Source organism: Carcharodon carcharias, chromosome 6 (genome assembly GCF_017639515.1).
Source record: "Carcharodon carcharias isolate sCarCar2 chromosome 6, sCarCar2.pri, whole genome shotgun sequence".
Taxonomy (NCBI): domain Eukaryota; kingdom Metazoa; phylum Chordata; class Chondrichthyes; order Lamniformes; family Lamnidae; genus Carcharodon; species Carcharodon carcharias.
The window spans coordinates 81,220,998-81,244,688 of NC_054472.1; the positions used below are offsets into that span (position 1 = coordinate 81,220,998).

The 23,691-nt window shown below is 40.2% G+C and overlaps 1 protein-coding gene across 2 annotated transcripts in view; it reads left to right on the forward strand.

The window, feature by feature from the left end:
- LOC121278725 (somatomedin-B and thrombospondin type-1 domain-containing protein) overlaps positions 1-23,118 on the forward strand; it is a 55,321-nt gene extending 32,203 nt beyond the window's left edge. The window contains exons 2-5 of one of the 2 annotated variants that reach the window (XM_041189092.1): positions 4,427-4,621; positions 7,636-7,714; positions 20,556-20,732; positions 21,693-23,118. In XM_041189092.1, coding sequence (XP_041045026.1) covers positions 4,427-4,621; positions 7,636-7,714; positions 20,556-20,732; positions 21,693-21,810 — 569 coding nt within the window. In that variant the 3' untranslated portion in view covers positions 21,811-23,118. The remainder of the gene's footprint in view (positions 1-4,426; positions 4,622-7,635; positions 7,715-20,555; positions 20,733-21,692) is intronic. The other variant, XM_041189094.1, reaches the window with a different exon arrangement.
- Positions 23,119-23,691: the final 573 nt, after the last annotated feature.

Genomic DNA, 23,691 nt, shown 5'->3' on the forward strand with positions numbered 1-23,691 from the left:
GCAGAAGAGGTTTACAAGAATAGCTCCAAGGATGGGAAACTTCAGTTATGAAGATAGATTGGGGAGACGAGAAGGCTAAGAGGAGATTTGACAGAGATGTTCAAAATTATGAGGGGGCTGGATAGAGTAGATAGGGAGAAACTGTTCCTGCTGGTAAAAGGTTCGAAAACGAGTGGGCACAGATTTAAAGTGATTTGGAAAAGAAGCAAATGTGATGTGAGAAGATACCCTTTCACACAGTGAATGGTTTGAGCCTGGAATGCACTGCCTGGAAGTGTTGTGGAGGCAGATTCAACTGAGGCGTTCAAGAGGACATTAGATGATTATTTGAGTAGAAACAATGTGCAAGGGTACAGGGAAAAGGCAGGAGAATGGCACTAAGTCATAAAGCTCATTTGGAGGGCCGGCACAGACACAATGGGCCAAATGGCCTCCTTCTGCATGGTATCAATTCTGTGATTTTGTGAAATCCAGCTGATAACCAACCCTGTGCTACTTAAACATAAGGATGTGACGATAAAAGAGATCACAAAAGCTTTCTTGTTTTTTTCTCTTCTAAATAATAGTTTGCCAAATGTTTGCTCCTTTAATTTTATTAAATCCCTCATTAATTCATTTGTTATCTTGTTTTCATATCTAGCTGTAGTTTTAATAAATAAGTTAACAGCAGAATGACTCAAGAAATATTGCAAAATATAGATGTGGATATTCACCATCAAAATAGCTTTCCTAGGCTTATTTGTGATCAATGTTCTATAAATTAAACTTTGGATACAAGGAAAGGTAGAAATCCCAATATTTCTAGTGTTTTGAAAAGAATAGTGTAGTGAAGTTTCCTTCAAAGGCATTAATGATTTTCTAAAAGCTGCAACATATATATAATGATAACCAAAATAAAGATGAGTTATTATTTGACACATTCACATCATATACCCATAAAACTTATTACGAACTTGGATACTTTACTTTTAAAAGGCAGCCTGAAATATGTATTATTACCTTGACAAAATGGAACCCCGAGGGTCGGATGACTTCTTTTGTGGTTTCTGCACAGATGGGCTCATGAACCTCATGTCTAGACACGCCTCTGGAAAGGCATTAGCATGTAAGTGGCCTTGAAGGGCCTACCATTGAAGGGACTTAAAGTAACAATGATTGTTAGACTCCATGGCCCCATTAAGGTGGAAATTACAAGTAAAGACATTCCAGAGCCTATTCATGGCTGGAATGTGGATGGGTTATCATTGTGTGGTGAACTACTTAGCCATCAGTCCATAGTATGGACCATAGAAAACATTGATACTGTTGTCACATGACAGAAGCTGGCTTGTGATGAGAAATATCTATAAGTAACTCATTAATCCACCAGACAGGTCAGTTTGGCATATGAAGACTAGAGGGAAGCCACCTCTCACCCAGCGCAAGGGTGGACCCTGCCTCAAAAGTCACCTCAGGCAGAGAATTGGGGCTTTTTCATTTTACATGCAAGATTATAGTTTTTCACTGCAGAGCCTCATCAAATTTCATCTGAAAAGCCAGAGGCTTGCTGTTTTTTGGGATGAGCCGGTATGAATTCATCACCAGAAACTTCTGACCTTCATTTTTCTTCAGTATATCAAGGGAGAATCTTTCAGACCTGCAATATTTCAACCATCATTTTGAGGACTGATTAGGAGAGACCCTTGTCTGACTTTTTCAGATAACTAGGTGCAGGTTACATCCTTAGAAATCATATTCCTTCGCGTGCATCTGGTGTGAATGAGGAGCGGGTGTTTGTTGCATTTACATTTTGGATGTTGTGAAAATAAACATTCATCCTTTCTTTTGATTTAAATTTACAAGAAAGCCTGTCTTTGTGTCTGTTCTTAAAAGTCGCAGCAATCAAAGTTTTAAAACACTCCTTCTCAAAGATACATCTTGGGCAGAAATTTTCGCTTGGCGGGCAGGCGTGCACCTGACTCGCTCGAGTATGAAATGATGCGTGTTGACGTTGGCCAAGTGTGCCAATGTCAACCCGCAGTCATGTGATAGTTCAGTCAGCGGGCACACACCAGAGTTAGCAGCTCGCCTGCCGACAATTAAATTTAAAGGCCTGTTAAATAATTAATTAAGGTAAATTTTTCACTGCCTGTCCAACCTAATGGTTGGCGGGCAGGCGAAAAGGCCAAGTGGCCTTTGCATTTTTTGGAAACCTCATGTACGGGTGGGATGAGGTTTCCAAAAGCAAACAAAAGTTTTGCAATTGAGCTAATAACATGTTCCTGCTCATGTGACAGGGTCACATAAGGGGATGTTTAATAACATTTTTATTTTCTTTATTATTTTTTGTTATACCTCTTCATCTTCCTGAGGCAGCTCCATGCCTCAGGGACATCATGCAGCACTCACTCGCATGCACGCGCAAAGTTTATGCTCAGCCCGCTCGCTCTTTCCCTCTCCCTTCCCCCCCACACAGACAGCATGAAATCGCAGCATGCTTCCCAACTGCCCCCACCTGCGCCTGCCAAGCCCGCCTGCCAAGGGCAAAATTCTGCCCCTTGTTGCGATCAGCTGAGAGGTGAGAAAAGGTAGAAATTATCCCACAACTTTCCCCTGTCCATAACACATTCTATTACACATATGTGTCCCTGTGGAAGTAACTGCCTGCCTCAAATATTCTGTCACTGGACCTGACACAGAGGACTTGATCCCAATCTCTCATTACTGTGCCAAGCATCTGGGATCAACTTAATTGTCTTCACTTTCACGTTTCGTTAGCTGTCTAATTGTTTCTTGGCACTAAGTGCAGGCCAACCATCTCATCACAAGGAAAGACAAAATCATACTGGTATTCTTGGAACCACAGCTGGCTCTGAAATGCATTGTCAGGAGGTCATATGGTCACCCACATTTTATACTGCAAATCATGCAGAGCTGGGTGGGGGAGGTAGCTGTTGGTGGGAAGGAAAATTGAGATGGTTTTTTCCTCACAAATAAGGTCCAGTGTTCGAGATGCCCCCAGTTTACAGTTACTTTTTGACTTAACACCTTGAATACTGTTCCACATGGGCCTCCAGAGGTTTTGGTGTGAAACCGAGGACTTAGAAAATCAATGAATCCTCAGATTTTAAGTAAATTTAAGAAGTGGACAACATTATTACTGAACTTTTTTTTAGAAGTATAAATAAACTAGAGATAATATTTCTGTTAACCTGAAGATTGAACTTTCAGAGCAGTTGCAAAGATTTGGCCAGCAGTCTTAACATTTAAATAAGTTTACTGTCATCACTTGCAGCGTGCATTAATCATGTGATACATCTTATTGGTGAAGTTTTTGTATACTAACTCAAAGACAGTGAGATATGAATCTGAAATGCAACTTCATCTGACATTTGAACTCAATGGTTGGCATTTGGTGACTTAGAAATTGGATGGTGCAGGCCAATTTTACAGACATAAAACAGGCATCCAAACTCTAAAATGGTGGGCAGTATGTGTACACTTATTCTGCTCCTCTTCCAATTATTTCCATCTCCCAATTAACCTTATTATGCTTGATCTTGATGCCTTCTGTGGCTGATGGGCTGCCTTTGGGGCATAACTGGGGTTTGCATCTTGACAGTAATAAACAAATTACCTAGCAAGCCAATTTCCTGTGGTCTTGTGTATCACTGGGATTTTTCCAGATTCATGTGTGATCCAGTGCTGAGGCCACTGAATTTTCCATTTATTAATTTGATCAGTAGATGGAGCATTAGACAGCAATGGATTGCATTTTACAACAGAAATAAACTATGTCCATGCATGAACCACAAAAAAATTTTTTGAGGTAGAATATCATCACATAACCAGCCTGCCGATGGAATAATCCAATTAGCATCAAGAATAGGAAGCAAACAAGTTGAAGATAATCATCCTTACTCTGTACAAATGATAAATGCTAAACTGAAGCTGTTGCCACAGTAAGAGCAGCTCTGCTGAACATTTATGTTTACATCAATGTCATTGTGGTCTGGTTAGAATTTAATGGAGGAATAAATTCCAGTTATGAAATTAGCCATAGATCATATTGTAAAATAATTAGAAGTGCACACTTCATGCAACAAAACAGATCTACAGCACAGCAACCTAAAATCTTTAGATAAAAGCAAAATACTGTGGATGCTGGAAATCTGAAACAAAAACAGAAAAGGCTGGAAAAACTCAGCAGGTATAACAGCATCTGTGGAGAGAAAAAAAAGAGTTAACATTTCGAGCCCTGCTCTGAAGAAGAGTCATAAGGGCTCAAAACGCTAACTCTTGTTTTTTTTCTCTTCACAGATGTTGTTAGACCTGCTGAGCTTTTCCAGCATTTTCTGTTTTTGTTTGAGCCTAAAATCTTTGCTGTAATTGTATGACCACAGACCTGAGCAAATATTGCAACTTCATGTTGTTTTCTTGTTTCCAGCCAGTCCATGTGTGGTGAGTGAGTGGAGTCACTGGAGTGGCTGTGCTGAGCAATGCCATCCAACTATGCGGATTCGACGGCGTCACATTGAGCAAGAGCCTCAGAATCATGGAGATCTTTGCCCACCACTAGAGGAACGAGCAGGCTGCCTGGAGTACATGAATTATCAGGGTGTACATTGTGGACAGTCCTATGGTAAAGATCTGTTAGTTTTTCTCATAATCTCAATCCCAATGTAATCTTTTAGATTTTTCTTTTGATTTATCTAAAAATTGCTTTTAATTAGTAAGAAAGCCTATTTGGACATTGCAAACTGACATTTTTTTTTCTTTTGTTTATTAAACTGAGTACTGGGGCAATGGAACATTTTCCCAAACCCTATTTCACCCTTATTATCATTAAGCACTCCCAAGACTGCTAATGAATGAGTTATATGTAGAAATATTCTCATTGTATGATGTACCTTAATGCTGAAATCAGAAAAACATCCTAAAGCATCACAGTATGAATTTTTAGTTTCCCATACCAGCTATTCTCACAGCTTCAAGTGATCTGCTAATTGATGCCAAACCCCAGGCCACTTTGTGCATTGGAATGCATGATATCATTTCACTTGGGATCCTTAGAGGTGGCAGAGAGAAGAGACTATTGTTCTATTAGTCAGGGTTGGAGTTGTATCCAGATCTCCAGAGTGAAAGGATAGTGGCTTAACTCCATGTGACATGGCATATCCATTTTCTTAGAAATATGATTGTCACCTCTAATCCTGAAAGCATTCACTTGTCATGGGCCTTTCTGTATAATTTAGCATAACTCAGCGTGAAGCATCCAGCAATATCTCTACTAAATGGATAATGTTTGATGCAGAGATATCAATTTGACAGGAGGCAAATAGATTTTGATATTTAGACAATTGTGACAATAGGAGATGTCAAATTGTAACTGTTTCCTTCACTGCAGTTTTAACAACCATGCAGACTGAGTAAGCAGCCATGATGATAACATCAGTTTATTTGCAGACTTGACTGTGGACTATCACTGAATGCTGTTCATTAATATTAAATTATTCATTGTAAGGAAAGTAATTCCATTTATATGGAACTTTTAATGACCTCAGGATATTCTACATTGCTTCTCAGCCAACGATTTATTGTTGTAATGTAGGGAAATGCGGCAGTTAGTCAACCTACAAAAGAATGGATTCTAGTCTTATTTATTAAGAAATTTACTCAATCATACAGCTGGCAAGCTGTTTAGGCTACATTGGCATTTCCTTGTTTGGCTTTGTCTTTACTCTTATACAGGGCCTTGGTGAGACCACACCTGGAGTATTGTGTGCAGGTTTGGTCTCCCTACCTAAGAAAGGATATACTTGCCATTGAGGAAGCGGTGAAGATTCACTAGGCTGGTACCGGGATGGCAGGACTGTTGTATGAGGAGAGATTGGTTCGACTGGGCCTGTATTCACTAGAGTTCAGAAGAATGAGAGGAGATCTGATTGAAACGTATAAAATTCTAACAGGGCTAGACAGACCAGACACGGGGAGGATGTTTCCCCTGGTTGGGGTCTAGAACCGGGGGCCACAGTCTCAGGATACAGGGCAGCCCATTTACGACTGAGGTGAGGAAAAATTTCTTCACTCAGAGGGTGCTCAACCTGTGGAATTCTTTCTTACAGAAGGCTGTGGAGGCCTGGTCACTGAGTATATTCAAGAAAGAATTTAATAAATTTTTGGATATTAGGGGCATCAAAGGAGGGAAAGTAGCAATAAGGCGTTGAGATAGAGGATCAGCCATGATCACATTGAATGGCAGAGCAGGCTCGAAGGGCCAAATGGCCTACTCCAGCTCCTAGTTTCTATGTTTCTAAATTAATTAACAGAAAAATTAAGTAACAGAACAATGCTACAAATGGCATCAGCAGACCAGGAAGCAAATCAGCTTATGAGCACACTGAGAAATGACTTGCAACTGAGTGAATCAGGAAATGGCAGTGATTATTGAAGTTTTAAGGAAATAGGCCACTACCTCCATGATGACCTAACACAGAGATTGGTGTAGTTTGCTATGCTTTAGCTAGATTAGTGATGTATTGTAAAAACACATTTATTATGGGCCCTTCCTGCAGTTTTAATGTCAGATGTGAATGTTGAGTGATTAATGCAGTGGATTTTATTTTAAAAAATATATTTCACTTTTTTTAAAAGTTCACCTGGAAAAAATTGTTTGACTGGTATATTTTATCAGAAATTTTAATTAATTTTCTTATTGATAGGCACCTTGAGAAATAAACTTGTAGGGTTACAGGGATAGAACAGAGGAATGGGACTGACTAGATTGTTCTGCAGGAAGGCAGCATTGACTTGATGGGCTGAATCCTTCTTGTGTGCTGTAATGGCTCTGTGGGCAGAATTTTCTCACATCCAGGATGATGGGCTGGGTGGCAGGTGGGCTGGCAAATTGGCAGGAAAACACATTGGTATGGAGGCCCAACTGTTCCCACCTTTGTTGAAGATTCCCAGAGGCATCCAGGCTGTTGGGTGGAGACCGCGGTTATTGGCAGTGGGCAGGAAATTAAGCTTGTTAAGGAGCCAGTTAAGCAGTATTTTACAGAAGTTTACAGATACTTTCAGGGACTCACGTGACGAGCCTCGCCAGCTATAAGGAGGTGGGAGTTCAGCAGCAGGTCACTGTGGGCTGCAGTTGGCAACCATTGCGAGCAGCAACATTGCAGTACAGGGAGGGTGGGAGTGAATAAAGCTTGAGAGTGACAAGCTGGAGGCTGGGCAAACTCCAGGATGCATCTTATGTATGCAGAGTAAGGGGAGGGAGAGGCCGTAAGAAGAAACACTGCAGATTACAATGGATCTCATGTTCTCCATCAGCTGCCATTGCATTAGCCTGGCTTCCCTTTTGGTTTGTGCTGCCTTACAACAGAGTCCTGCCTTCTCTTCAAATATGGTGCCTGCTTCTCAGGTGCTGGGACTTCCCCTGCCTGCTCCCCATTGTTGTCCAACTCCCACAGTTGCTGGCCATTAATAGGACAGCCCCAATAAAAGTCCCCTTCATCTTCCCCCATGCGGCCACGCCACCCGCTCTGCATCCTGACAGAGGGAATTCCTCACCGGTAACAAAATTCCACCCGAAGGCTCTAAATAACTTGTCTGATATGCAGCTTGTGATTCACCCTTTTGGTTTCACTGTTCTAGTTCCTGCTTTTATAAGCACAGCAGAGTATAATAAAGAGAGAAGAAAGCGTGCTTTGCATGAAGAGAAAGAGATTCCTGGGTGAGTAGCATTCTTCATTATAATACCAGTTTATCGCTCTGAACAGAATTGGCTGGGTATTAGTCAAGTATGAAGTACTCAAATTGAATAGTTGGCAAAACTTATACTATACAGCATTACAAATAAGAAAGTAAATTTATAACTATGATTGGTACTTCAGTGTTTTGACCGAAGGCTTCAACCTGAAGCTGTCACTTATATTTCCTATTTTCAGCTGCTGATGGCCTCACCGTACATTTCCATAGTATAAGCCTTTTACTTCAGATTTCTAACATTTGGAACTTTTCTTTATTTTAAATTTTATGAGAATGAGAATATATAATTGTTTCAGGAAAAGAAAGCACATGCAATGGGAAGCTGCAAATAGAAGGTGAAAATGATTCTTCATGGTGAGAGTAAATAAAAGCAGGGAGCTAGGATCAGAGCAAGTGTAAAGCAGCACAAGGTATGCATCTGTAAACACAAAGCAACTTGGGTAGAAAAAATGCCAGTGACTGTGAAACGTGTTTTACTACTGAGTCAGGAAGAGGCACTCAAGTGGATGGAGAAGAATGGTACGAGAATCAGATGCTTTAATTGTTCTGTATGGGGAAGAGATTATTGTACCTGTCACACCCATGCAAGGAATCCTCAAATGTATGAAAAAATGAATACTTTATTTTCTTTAAAACAACATGGAGAATGGACAATCTGAGTTGTAACAAGATGGAATCAAGGGGTCAGGTAATCTCCCTCCTTGTCTGAAAATGTACATGAAACTGTCCAAGGCTAGTAGTAGCCTGCTTGTCTGATCAGAACATTGAAATGTAAATGAACTTTTGGAACTTTCGTTTGAGAAGACATTAAAAACGCAACAGATCTCTCCTGTGGATTTCACAACTACTATTGTCTAAATGTCTATAGAAACTGATACACCATGACCACACAGGCTTAGTGGCTGCAGAATGAAATTCCGCAGAATGGATCTGAGGAAAAACCCATTCTATCAGAAGGAGATGCAAATAGCTGAGATTCAAACCCCTTTTTGTTTCAATGCTAACATTATCAGGGACCATTTGTGTGGACAATGGGAAAACTGATACTGTGGTCACCTAACAGAAACCAGCTTTTGATAAGAAACATTTATTGACACACATCTTGAGAGCAGCCTGTTTGTCAGTCAGTTTGGAAGACAAAGCGAACACAGAAGGAAGAGATCCCAACAGCAAAAGAAGAATCCTGCCTAGAATCCATTCGAATCCATGCCTTTTACCTGCAGATTTTCAGAACCAAGCCAGATCTTTGCTCCAGGGACTTGACTACAACTTCCACTGGAGCAAAGCCAGAAATGTACTATTGCCAGGAGCAATGATGGTTGTCCTTTGCATTCAAAGAAGACAATGGATGTGGAGATGGTAATGTAGTCCCATTCTAGATGCACAGAGTTAGAAACAGTTGAGGCATTAGAATTCAAGTGTTGTGACATGGGCAAATGCAGCTCTATGATGTTGTTCATGGACAGCAATAAGATGTTGACATCGATTCTTTTCAAAAGTGACAGAAGCTCTATAGGTCAGGGCTCTCCAGTGACTTCCGTCTTGTGCTGTTCTTCCAGCTCATTAGGCTTGATGCCACACTACTTCAGATTTCCCTTAAGCATGTCTTTGTAGCGCTTGCTTGGCCGACCTTGGTTTCTTTTGCCAGTCACTAGATCTACATACAGCAGTTGTCTCGGAATGCAATGGTCCTCCATTCTAATTACATGCCCTACCCAGCACAGTTGGACTCTCAGGAGCACTGCCTCAATGCTTGTTTTTTGGGCTTGGTCTAAGATTTCAAGGTTTATGATCCAGTCTTGCCAGTGGATGCTGAGAATGGAGTAAAGGATACGAAGTGAAATTGTTCCAACTGCCTTATGTGTTTGCAGTACAAAGTCCAGCGCTCACAACCATAGAGGAGGGAGGTAATGACGAGAGTGTTGTACATCTTGATCTTCGTGGGCAGTGTAATGCTGTGGTAGTTTATTACTCTGGTGCAAAGCCTTCTGAGTGCCTTGCTGATCCTAGCTGGTATCTCATTATCAAGCAAACTGTTGTTGGAGGTAATGGTTCCAAAATATTTGAAGCCTTAAGCTTTATATCAATGATGGAGATGTCTGGTTGAACAATGCTGGAATTTGGCTAGTGCTAGTATAGAACCTCAGTCTTTCCAAAACTGATGGTCAACCCAAACAGCTTTGAAGCCTCTGAAAAACTGTCAACCATGATCTGCAAATCTCTGATTTTGAGAGCAATTAAGGCACAATCACCATCGTAAAGGACTTTATGGATGAGTTTCTCAGAAGTTTTGGCTTTTGCACTGAGACATCGTAAGTCAAAGAATGAACCGTCAAGATGATATCAGATGTATGCCCCCTCTTCAAGATCCATGGCAGCATGGTTAAGGACACAGGTGAAGAATGGGTTAAAGACTACTGATGCTAGAACCCAACCCTGCTTCATTCCGTTCGAGAATTCAAGGAAGCTGATGATTTACCATTTAAAAGGCCCATCACTTCATCGTGGAACAGCTGTCTGATCTTGACAATTTTTTTTAGGAAACAACATTGTTCTAGGATTGTCCAGAGGACCTCCGTATTGACTATGTCAAAGACCTTTGTGAGGTCAGTGAAAATGAAGCAAAGGGCCATGAGTTGCTTGAAGCATTTTTCTTGGATTTGTCTTGAAGTGAACATCACATCCATTGTACTGCAACCTGGTCAGAGTAAACATCACATCCACTGTACTGCAACCTGGTCAGAGAAAACATCACATCCACTGTACTGTGACCTGGTTGAAAGCCACACAGAGCCTCAGGTACATCCGGTTCTGCCACAATGATAAGTCTGTTCAGTATGATGCAAGCAAAGATCTTTCCTGCTATGGACAGAAGTGAGATACCTCTGCAGTTGCCACACTCTGCTTTGCTGCCTTTGTTTTTGTAGAGAGCAACAATTGTGGCATCGTGAAAGTCATTTGGCATCTTTTCTTCATTCCAAATGCACAAAAGGATATCATGGAAGATCACTATTGTACCAGGGTCTGCTGCTTTGAAAATGTACGCTGGGATTCATCTTTTCCTGATGCCCCGCCTGAATTCATCTGCTTAATGGCTTTCTTGTTCTCATTAACAGAAGGAAACAAGTCAAGCTCGTCAAGTAATGATATAAAAGCAGAAAATGCTGGAAAAGCTCAGCAGGTCTAGCAGCAACTGTGGAGAGAGAAACTGTTTCGCTCTCTGCCAGACATGTTGAGTTTTTCCAGCATTTTCTGTTTTTAATTCAGGTTTCCAGCATCTGCAGTATATTGCTTTCATCAAGCTCTTCAAGGACCGTTCGCTGAGGAATTTGGTTGAGGGATGTGGGATTGACGGTATGCAGACTGTTCAGCAAACTGCTGAAGTGTTCTGCCCATCTGTTTCATATTTCTGCCTGATTTTTGATCAAGGACGACCCATCAGCTGAAAGCTGTGGTGGGGCCTGCCCTACAAGGTCCATATACAGATTTGAAAGAACTGAAGAATTTTTTGAGTTGTGGGAATTTTCTTATTGCTGTAATTCTTCAGCTTTCTTTGTCCACCACACGCAACTCTGTCTGAACTTTGCTTTTCAGGTGTCGAAATGTGTCTCTTTTAGAGGTGGTGGTTAAATCATTCTGCCACTCCATATATGCTCTATTTATGGCCTACAGAATTTGGGAGATGTTTTTATCATTTTCATTGAACCGAACTTGATGCACTTGCTTCTTCGGTCCAACAACAGTGTTTCCTGTTTCAGTGACCATGGTAGAATTTTCAGGTTGGCGGACGGCCGTGATTGGTGGGAGCGGCCGGGGAACAGGCCAATGATTGACCCTCCCTACTGCGATTTCATGTTGGCGGGCCAATTAACGGCCAGCCAGTGTGAAATGCATGCTGAGAAGCTCAGCGCTGCCGAGGTGGGGGCGGGAAAAGGGCGAGCGCTGAAGTCAGCGCGGGTGCGGGAGAGCATGGAGGCAAGCTCCCTGCAAGCAGAGGGCTGCCTCAGGGAGCTGATGACTTTAAAATCAATGAAGACATAATTTAAAATCCAGAAAAAATAGCTACGCATCAGAATGAGTTGCCTGTGCATATATGTTATAAAAATTATGTGCATAGATTTTTTTATTTAGTTACAGAAACCTCATCCTGCCATTGGATGAGGTTTCCTGAAAAATGCAAAGGCCGCCTGCCCGATTTGCTCGCCCACCAACCATAAGGTTAGACGGGCAGCGAGAAATCCCTGTTAATTGATACTTTAATTGTCTTAATAGGCCTCTTAATTGTCCGCGGGCATGCTTCTGACTCTCGCGCATGCCCCATGACTGAAATATTGTGTGAGTGCGTGATGACGTCAGGACATTCACCCGATGCCATCCTGTGCTATTTTATGTCCAATTGGTTCGGGTGTGCGCCCATCTGTGGGACATAAAATTCTACCCAATGTCTTTAAATTTGCTCCACTTCTCGACGCAGTTGTCAACTAGTGGAACGCTAGCTTTGAGTCTTAGATCGAGTGTGTTCTGAAACTGCTTGTAGCAAGTGATGTTACTCAGTTTAGCCATATTGAAAAGAGTTCTGATGACTTATGGTCACTTGCGCTGTGTTGGAGCAACTCACAAGTTGAGAATTGCTCTGATTAGTCTGTGATCTGCCCAACATTCTGCACATTACATAGCATGGGTAATTCGTACATCTTGGAGAACCCACTGATGCACAACGATGTAGCCGATCATGAGTCACTGTTTTGACCTTGGGTGTAACCAAGTAGTCTTGCACTTATCAGCTTGTCTGATCATTGTGTTGGTACATGCAAAGATTGTGCTCAGCACATTTGCTCAGGAGTAAAAGGCCAGCACTGTTAAGCTTTCCAACCCTGTGATTACCCAGAACTCCTTTCCAGTTATCTCTGACTTTCCCCACACGGGCATTGAAGTCTCCCAGGACCATAAGCTTATCATTGACTGAAGTAAACTTAATAAGTTGATCCAGACTCTCATAGAGCTGTTCTTTCATGTCCTCAGGGCTGTTACGAGTTGGTGCCTAGGCATTGATGATGATCATATGATGTTTTCAGTCGAGTGGAAAATGGCACTTCATGAGGTTGATCCTCACAGGAAGTGTAATAATGCCTTTCGTCAAAGATGATCTGATCGTGAAGCCGACACCATGTATCCTGGTCCAACTCTCCATTTTACCTTCCAGAAAGAAGTATAGCCACCACCATCTTCCTTTAGTGAGCCCTCATCAGCGAGCCTTGTCTCACTCAGTGCCATAACGTCGATGCGATAGCGTGCTAGTTCTTTGGATGGAAGAGCTGTTCTCCTTTCAGGTCTTATTGTGTCCTTCCTGTCCAGTAGTGTCTGGACATTCCAAGCTCAAATGATAAAATATTTTTGTTTCTTTGACTTTGGTGTTATTCGACCATTTAATAGATGATCTGCCAGTTGTAAGTTGGCCAGGCGTTTGTAGGGCAGGCAGTGTTTAGGGTATCCTTTCTCACCCCCCGCCCCTCGCAAAGGGTGGGCACTGCTGTCCTAAAAAGAGTTACCCAGTCGCCCCAGATGCTGCTAAACTTCTCTGCTGCTCCGGGTGCAGAGTCAAGTGGCCACTAGTCCAAAGGCCAACCACATGCAGGCTTGTGACGATGATCACTAGTGGTCAGATATCTCCGCCTGTCGCTTTGCCACGCCTCCATTGCAGCAGGACTTTGGAAGAAAGAAACAAAGATGAGTTTGCACAAAAACATGGGTGAGAATGCTTTTAGAGTGGGAGAACCGTTGCTCAGGAGCAATCCCACTCTCTCAGTTGCAGAAGCCTGGGTTCAGTGACTCGGAGAACCATTATGACTGAAGACTTCTTTGGTTGCAGTGGAAGACCTTTGCCTTTTGTGACTCGTCATGCTCTTCATGCTCCACAGCCGGACTACCTTCTAGACCATTGAATCAAACAAGTGATTTCTTTTGCCAGTCCGTTGGAACAGTCTTCACATGTGAGAGGCAAATCCCAAACTCACCGAAGGTTTGAGACCCGTCAGCTGTCCTCAGCTGTCAAAGTGGTTTGCCCGTGGTGTGGCCATTACTGCATGCAAGCAACTTCCAGGAGCCACAGGTGAAAACTGAGTGTCAAGTGGGGACCAAAGCAGGCAAACTACTAAGAGCATGATGAATCTCCCCGTCAGAGGTACCATCCCTCCCTGAGCACACATACACCACAAGCCAGGAGTAAACCACTGTAAACTTATCAGCAGAAACTTCCAACCTCCATTTTCTTCAGTGAACCAAAGAGAAATCATCAAACCAGCAACATTTCCAGTTTCCATCTCAAAAGACAGGAGTAATAGTGACTTGTTGGACTCTTAAAACCTAAGTGCATGCTACCTCTTTTGTAATCACCTTTACTGTAAGTGTGTGAATGGGTAATGTTACAATTACATTTGGGCGTTGAGAAAATAAACATTTATTCTTTTTTAAAAAACTTATGAGAAAACCTTTCTTGTGTCTGTTGGAGTCACATACTCAAGGGGTTAAAACACTTCTTTAAAACACATCTTGTTGCAATCAGTCGAGAGGTGGAAAAAGGGGGCGCCATCCTTCCACCCCTGTCCATAACATATCATCAAGTCTACTTATTGCATAACATTTTTTTCTTCATGTCGCCTCTTTTGTCTAACAATCACCTTAAATTTGTACCCTTCGGTGTTTGATCCTTCAGGCATTGGAAACTGTTTCTCTTGATTTACTCTATCAAAATTCTCCATGATTTTAAACACCTCTATCAAATCTCTTTCTCTGCTCTAAGGAGGATGACCTGTTTCTCCAGTCTATCCATGTAACTGTAATCCCTCAGCCTGGGAATCAAGACAGTAGGATGAAGCAAAAAAAGCGGTTGTATGACGGATGTCACCTTGATAATAGAAGAAACAATCAGGCTGAATATAAAAAATGCAGAGGAGAAGTGGAAAATGAATTTAAGAGGGACTAGGTGACAATACAAGAATAGGTTGGCTTCCAACATAAAAGGGAATCTAGAGGTCTTCTGTAGGCACATTAGTAGTAAAAAGGTTGTCAGAGGAGCAGTAGACTGATTAGGAACTAAAATGGAGATCTATAGCTGGAGGGTGAACGCATGGCTAATGAGTAACACTGGTGTTTATCAAGGAAACTGGTGTTTGCCAAAGCAACGGTAAACAAAGAGATTGTCAGGACATTGGATGGGATAAAGGGGAGGTACTGGAAAGATTGGCAGAATTTAAGGTGGATATACCAGCCGATTGGCATATCCAGCCCGAATGAAATGTATTCTAGATTGCTAAGGGAATTAAAGAAGGAATTGCAGAGGTGCCTGGCAATTACAGGCCATTCAGTTTAAAGTGGGTGGTGGGGAAACTTTAAGAAACCAATATGCAGGGTGAAAATTAACAGTTACTTAGACAAACATAAACTAGTAAGTGAGAGCCAACATGGATTTGTCACACAAACATTGCATTTGACTTACTTGATTTGGTTTTGCAAAGGGGTAGCTAAGTATGAATGAGGGAAGTACAGATGATTTTGTATTTAAGGGCTTTCAGAAATGCTTGAAAAAGTACCCCATGTTAGGTAGCTTTGCTAATAAAATTGAAGCACATGGGATAAAAGGGAAAGGAGCAGCATGGATACCAAATTGACCAATGGATAGAAAACAGACAGTTGTGCTATGTGATTGTTTTCAGTCTGGAGGGAGATATACAGTGTTGTTCCCCAGGGTTCAATACTAGGACCATTTCCGCTTTTAATACACATTAACGACTTGGACTTGGTATGTTACAGTGCAAAATTTTAAAATTTGCTGATTAAGATCATCAGATCATAACACATAGGAGCAGAGTAGGCCATTTGGTCCATCTTGCCTGCTCTGCCTTTTGATAAGATCATGGCTGATCTGATTGTCGCCTTAAATCCACTATCCTGTCTGTCCCCCATAACTCTTAACTCCCTTAAGTTAAGGATTATGGGGGACAAAAATCTAACTCAGCCTTGAATATATCCAATGACCCAGCCTCCACTGTTGTCTGTGGAAGAGCATTTCAAAGACTAATAACCCCCTGAGAGAAGAAATTTCTCCTCAACTCCATCTTAAATCGGAGACCCCTTATTTTTAAACTGTGCCCCCAGCTCTAGATTCTCCTATAAAGGAAACCATCTTCTTGGCATCTACTCTATCAAACCCCCTCAGAATCTTATATGTTTCAATAAGATCACCTCTCATTCTTCTAAACTCCAAACAGTAAATGCCCAATTGCTCAATCTTTCCTCAGAGGACAACCCTTTCATCCCTGGAATCAGCTTGTGAACCCTCTCTGGCTGCTTCCAATGCAAGTTTACCCCTTCTTAACTAAGGAGGCCAAAACTATACACAGTACTCTAGGGTGCAGTCTCACCAAAACTCTGTACAGCTGTAGCAAGACTTCCCTACTTTTATATTCCATCCCCTTTGCAAAGCAGGCCAACATTCCATTTGTCTTCCTAATCGCTTGCTGTATTTGCATGCTAACCTTTCATGATCCATGTAAACGGATATCCAGATTCCCTGCCGTATTCTGTCTCTCTCTATTTAAATAATATTCTGCTTTTCTATTCTTGCGACTGAAGTGGACAACCTCACATTTTCCCACGTTACACCCCATCTGTTAATTTTTTGCCCATTCACTTAACTTATATCCCTTTGCACACTCTTGGTATCCTCCTCACAACTTGCTTTCTTACCTATTCTTGTATCATCAGCAAATTTGGCTACAATGCAGTCAGTCCCTTCATCCAAATCATTAATATAGATTGTAAATAGTTGAGACTCCAGCACTAATCCCTACCGCACTCTACTAGTTACTGTTTTCCACCTGAAAATGATGGAGACTAGCATTTTTCCAATGACAGAGGTGTTACATTTGTAGTTTTCCAATCTTCTGGGCGTAATCTAGGGAATTTTGGAAGATTACAACCAATACATCCATTATCTCTGTAGACACTTCCTCTAAGACTCTTGGATGCAGGCCATCTAGGGGACTTGTCAGCCTTTAGTCCCATTATATTTCCTTGTACTTTTTCCCTAGTGGTCGTGATTTTTTAAATTTCCTCCCTCCCTTCTGCTTCTTGTATTTCTACGATTCTTAGGATACTTTCTGCGTCTTCTATTGTGAAGATAGATACAAAGTATTTGCTCAAAGCCACTGCCATTTCCTTGCTTCCCATTATTAATTGCCCAGTCTTACTCTCTCAGAGACCAACAATTACTTTAGCTATTCTCTCCCTTTTTATATACTTGCATCAATTTTACTGTCTATTTTTATATTTCTTGCTAGTTTTCTCTCATACTCTAATTTCTCCTCTTTATTTTATTTTAGTCATCCTTTGTTGGTTTCTAAAATTTTCCTAAGCTTCTGGGCTACCACTTTTCTTTGCAGCATTGTACATCTTGGCCTGGATATTAATGGAGGTGTGGAGACTTGCAATTCGGAGTTGCAAATTGTCCTGATGAGTGCAAGATGAAAAGTTTCATCAAAATTTTTTTCAGCAATACTCAAATTCATATATAATTAGAACATATACTTTAGAATTGAATAAATGGTTACAGGGAGTAAAATGGCTAGAGACAACCATTTTACCCACAAGCCTTTTCATACACATACAGGGGCAGCACTAAACTTAATTAATAACAGCTCTGAATTTAATTAAAGACAAACAATGTTACTTCATGTTGGTAGCATCAATTGGATTCTAGTACTCCTGTCCTTTTTGGAAATAGGTATTGATAAGGACTATCCTTTCACAATTTAAATGCTTCATTCATTACTAAAGGAATATAAAAAAACATTGGTAACACACATTAATGGAGTTCAGTCTGGGATTTGGCATTATTAAATATTAGGAAAGCATTCTTAAAATTTAGCTCAGCGTATAATGAAAGGCAAGTGGATTTCTAAAGGTCAGAATTGAACATTATCAGACACCCTGTACAAAAGATGGATGCTATAACAATTTAGCCTAAAACTGAACTAGAAAAGGACAACTTTAAGAATCGCCATTTCTGTCTTATAAGTTTAAAATTACTTTATGCAAATATAGAAACAAGTGAAATTAATTAGAATTGATATTGTTAAGATCCCTGCTGAGGTTACCCCTGGACAAGCCAGATCTCAGGGTGGAGCCCAGCTTGATAGCTCCTAACTTTTATTTTTTGTTTCGATACATGGAGAGTAGCTGCTGAACAGAGCCACAGAAGTCAGCTGATGAACTTTTAACAAAAGAATAATACATTTATTTAACAAGAGACTATTAATTATGTTACAATACTCCTTCACCCACAACTATAGCTTTACAGATATGTACAGATTTGTAAGGATACACAAGTTACAAAAATTATTTTATGCTCTGATGTTCACAGTAAGTACACAGTCCATGTAAACCAATAGGCGATTGGTGGTCAGGTACACTAAACTCTGAAACCAAGTGACAGATGCCACTCCAAACAGATGCTATGAATCTTTCATCAGCTCCCCCCAGATGGTTGTCGCACCATGAGCCAACCAGCCTCACTGAACTCCGTCTTTCACATGAGGGTTTTCAATCTTCTCTTTCCAAGAACTCGCTTTGGAATCTTCCCCGAAAACTGATGCTTTCTCTCAAGACGCCTTCTGCAAGGGTCCACTTCCAGGGTTTAGAATTCTCCTACTGATGTTCCTCTCTCCTGGGTCACCACATGCATTCAAGCTTTCTTCCAAGTAATCACTGTCACCGACTCAGCCGTCAACAGTACAGCGCTGCTTCACGTGCCCATAGCAGAGTTACAGACCTGCAGCCATCTCTTTGCACCTTCTGGCCTCTCACTTTAAATCTGCTTCCTGCAGCTCTCCCTTTAAGCTTGAAGCTTGGAACCTTCCTTTTCTCCTCACTCTTAACTTCAATTCACAGGACCTTTATGAGGTGTCTGTTCTTCCTTTGACCAGAAGGCCTTTTTGGGACTTTCTCCTGTTTCTGTCTCACTCCTTGCCTTGGGCCCTTTCTTCTTTAGATTGTGACTTGCTATCTGTCCCTTTTCACGTCCTGCCTGTCCAGGCAGCTTCTTCCAACTGTAATCAAACTGCTGTTTTTTCCTGTGTGTGTGTGGTTGGGTCTCCCTCTCTGGACCCCTGTTGCTAGGCGACAGCACAGATTTTTCTTCTCTCGTATTTGCTTTAATTTCTCCCCAAGAGCCATAAAACTCATTAGAATTGCAGGTATTACAGCTTTAGACCTGCTGTCTCCCTCAAAAATGAAACGAAATCCCAGGTTTCACCTTTCAAAGTGAAACTAAAATTCAACTTGACCTTTTCTTAACACACAAATACAGAAATACAAATCTAACTTAAACTTTAAAGCTAAAACTCATTCCTAACACCCACAAATACAAATTATAATTTACTTAAACTGTGTCTATTTCCAAACAATATTAGAACATATAAGCATTTATTGACCAGACACATGCTCACAGTGCTCATATAAGGTCATCCTCAACAATTAAATAATAGTGAATTATAAGGGTTAATCAAAAGGGAGGAGTTTACACAAGAAGGCAGCACCTATAGCTGCTAGAGATGATGTAATTTAGTTTAGTGGGGTATAAAAGATACAGGATTTTCTCCAGAAAAGCAGAAGTATTGAAGGAGGATTAAAGGGAAACCTTAAACCAATGCTCCTCAGGCTGTCTAATAGTTGGACACTTTAAATGAACAGATTTTTTGTCCCCTGCTATTCAGCCAAAGCTACTCAGGGTTTTAAAGTAATACTTTGCTTCAAATATTTGATGGATATCATAAGTGATTTTTTTAGTCTGTAGCATTATTTTTTAACGCCTCTTTTACTGGATTCTGTGTTAGAACAAAGGTTATGTTTTCCATCTTTCTATAGTTTTTAACGTCATGATATACTTATCCACTTTTGGGTGTATTGCATTTTAAACAGTTTTTTAATAAGTTAAACAGTTCTTTAATAAACTTGTAAATAAGTTAGTAAAATATAATGGCCAGAATTTTCTCATCGGCTGCTGATGCGTCACATGATGCTCGGTGACGTGAAGCGAGTGTCCCGACGTCACCGTGCGCCATCACGATATTTAGGTGGGCGGGCAAGCAGTGTTCTCCAGTGCATGCCCACCATTAATTACTGATGTACTTAAGGCCCTTGAGGCAGTCATTGACTGCAATTTTTCGGGGCCTGTGCAATCTTCAGGATGTCGCACGGGTGCAACAGGCAGGCAGGTAGGAGACATTTGTACAAACCTCATCCACGGGTGGGAAAAGAGTGGTAAGTGAGGTCGCGAACGGCATCTGTTAGATATTTAATTGTGAGGTTAGATTGTGAGGAGAGAAAGAGTTGTATTCCATAGAGTGTAGAGGGCTAAAGGCTGATTTGATTGAGGGTTTTAGCATTTTGAAATGAATTGGCAACCTATGTAGAGAAACTTTTTTCCACTGAGGGATATAACTTTAAAATCAGAGCCAGGTCATTTAGGAGAAAAATTAGGAAACACTTCTTCATGGAAAAGGTGGTAGAAGTATGGAACTCTCTCCCACAAAATCAGTGGATGCTAGCTCAATTAATTGTATGAGATTGATAGATTTTTTCTCGCCAAGGGTATAAAAGTATATGGAGCCAGACTGGTTGAATGGAGTTAGGATGCCAATCAACCATGACCTCATTGAATGACTGAACAGGCTTGAGGGGCTGAAAGCCCCAGTCTTGATCATATATATGTTCCTAATTCATCTTTTATTTTTTATGTTATTAATTAGGTATTGTACAGAATTCATGATTGAATCACTGTCCTTCCACTGCACTGTAGAGAATCGTCCATTTGCTAGATGGATGCAGTATCTTCGAGAGGGTTACACTGTCTGTGTAACATGTCAGCCACCAGCCATGAATTCACACAACCACCGTTGTCATGGTGATGGGGCGAGTGATAAAGGGTAATTATGAACTCAATCACATATGCATGTATGAACACTAAACATAATTCAGTTACTTACTTAATTTACTAATGTGATTTCTAAAGTTTACTATTTTCTGAAATATGTTCTATTATTGAACAACGTCAGCCCATTAGTAATTTTGCTTGATGAGCCAACTCTTTAATTCTCTTCATTAGTACAAACATATCACTGCTGATCATTACATATCATCATCAAATCAGAAAGGCATAAAATTTGGACTACATTTTCCTCATGTATAGCATGCATTTTGTAATATATATGTTCATAGTATATCCATTGTCCTGTACTTAGTGACTTGTGACAATAGGACACTACAATTTACAGTGCTACATTTTGGTTAGAGGTGAAAAGAAACCTTAAAAAAAGAAAATTAGTATTAAATGATGGTTATTCTAACCTGGCACTAGAAATTTAGTTTTAGTTACGGTTGTCCTCAGCAGTTTACAATTAACTTCAATAGCCTGGTTTACCTATTTAGATCACATTGGCACATTCAGTACTTGGGCAGTGGATCATGTAGGCACATTCAATACTTGGGCAATGAATCATGTAGGCACATTCAATACTTGGGCAGTGGCCTTAACAGGACAAACCGTCCAGGAACACTGCTACATGAGATCCACCATCTTGAAAGCAATACCATACGTATTTCACAGTTTGAATGCACATATAAGACATATGTTTCAAGTACTCTTTGCAAATGCTGCTTCATTTTTTGCTCACCATCATTTCCTGTTTTTATTTCAGTTTTCCAATTGTATAAGTTCTATAATTCAGATCAGTTTAGAATTTGTTTTGTTGTCAGGTGTATTTTGTTCTCATTAAAGCTGGTTCGTTCTGTCTGTATACATTTCATCTACACATTTTTCCATATCTACTAACAAAGTTTGTACTTGTGTTGATTTTAATATTTTTTCATGTTTCCATTTCTGGCAGGACTCATATTTTCCAGTGGCAAGCAGTGGGTAATTCTCAATGTAGAGGAACATGGAAAAAAGTGCGTGAGGTGGCACAGTGCTCCTGCCCCATTGTCCACAGTTTTATATTTACTTGAGATATCATTCCTTATTTTGGAAACTTTACACACTAAGTTATAAACTGTTATGTTACGCTAAGGTTAAATTTATAACAATCTGACAAAAATATCATTCATCTTGCTTTCAAGATCACTGTGGGAGTATTACTGTAAAACAGCATTGATATTTCTGAATGTGAATGAAGATCTTTAGACCAGTTCAAACATTTAATAAAAGTGGTACGGGCCTGAAGACTCAATCACGAAATTTCTGTGAATTTTATGTTGCATTCTTGAGTTTTCAGTTCTTGTTTAAAAATAATATGCCTCATGACATATCGCAGGCATTGTTAATTTAGGGATTCATATTAAACTTGGTGATAAGCTTTTCTTTAGTATTTTAAAATAAATTTAAATCAGTAAGAATGCATTTAGGAGACGTGCCCTTTCAGGTTCGAATCTGGTCCAGATAAGGAGGAAAATAGTTCAGACAGAACAAATCCAACTCCCAGCAGAGATGTCCAAAACACCAACTTGCCACATGCTAAATAGTGACTGAGCAATCTTAATGACAAAGCTGTAAAATTAAAGTGTGGGATGCAAATGTGATGGTGGGTTTAGTGGACACTGCTTTTCTAAGGTGGGGGCTTAGGCACATTCCCTGGATTTGGTGGAGTGAGTTCTGCATTGCATCTGGACCATGCTTTACCTGACCTTGAGATGAAGGTATCAGGCAGAAAAAATCTTCTATTGCCCCCAGACAAATCAACACATTTTCTAAGCACAAAATTAAATGCGCGTTTTTGGACTTTCTACCCAGTACGAATTTGGAGATTGCATAGTATTCATTCACGATTGTTGTAAGATAAATTAGGAAAAAAAGATAATTGAAAGAATGTTTAGTGATGTTGCTTAAGATGCATGCAGTTTTTGTCTGACTCAAAAGAATTTTAAAATATGGGGAGAAAGTAAAATAGATATCTTAATAGATAGAGGAAAACAACTGTGAACCACATTTTTCATGATCCTTGATGAAGAGCTAAATGTTAGTTCAGGATTCTGTTGAGCAGTAGTAGCAACTACATAGGGTAGCACCGGCTTTACATGTACTTGAAACAGCCTATGATAGGATACTGCACTTAAATACTGTTGATCACCACCTAAATACTGTTGATCACCATCGAAGCAGGAAATACAAAAGTTTCACTCAAGAATATAACTATGTGCCTGAAAACAGAAACACTGTTCAATTTAATCTTATACAAAATCCGATTGTAATATACATTTGGCAACATGAAAATAAATTAGTTATGTTTTGCAAATAAAGTTTTAAAAAATTGTAACATCTGACAATAGTGAGATTTGGACTGATTTTATTGACCAGAAATTTCTGATTAGGCAGATGATTGAGAAAAAAATAACTGGCATAGATTATATAAAATCTTGATTGTTGCAGTTAAGTAATATTACTGTGAAACAGAACTAAGAATCTATTCACCTCGAACACCACCTGATCGGTTGGATTTTCAAATCACAGAGCTAATTTTAAGCAAACAATTTTTATTACATATTTAAATTGACGATGTGAATCGAAACAAGTGGTTAACTCACACTAAGTTTTCACACACACTATCTGTAAAACAATAAACTTTGTGTCTGAAACTTTATGAATTCTTAGAGAGAATGTAACCAGATTATGGTGTTTTTTTTATATTTGGTAAAAATAATATTCAGTCCACTTCCTACTACATTGCAAGGAAACATCTATATTCTGAATCATGCCCTTCCTCCTAAATTCAGACTTAGTTCAGAATTGTATTAAATTTAAACATCTCTATCTTAGGCAGGTCCTTCTCTCACCGTTGTAGGCCCTAAGGCCACAAGTTTCCAGTATGGTATTAACACATAATTGGCAAATAA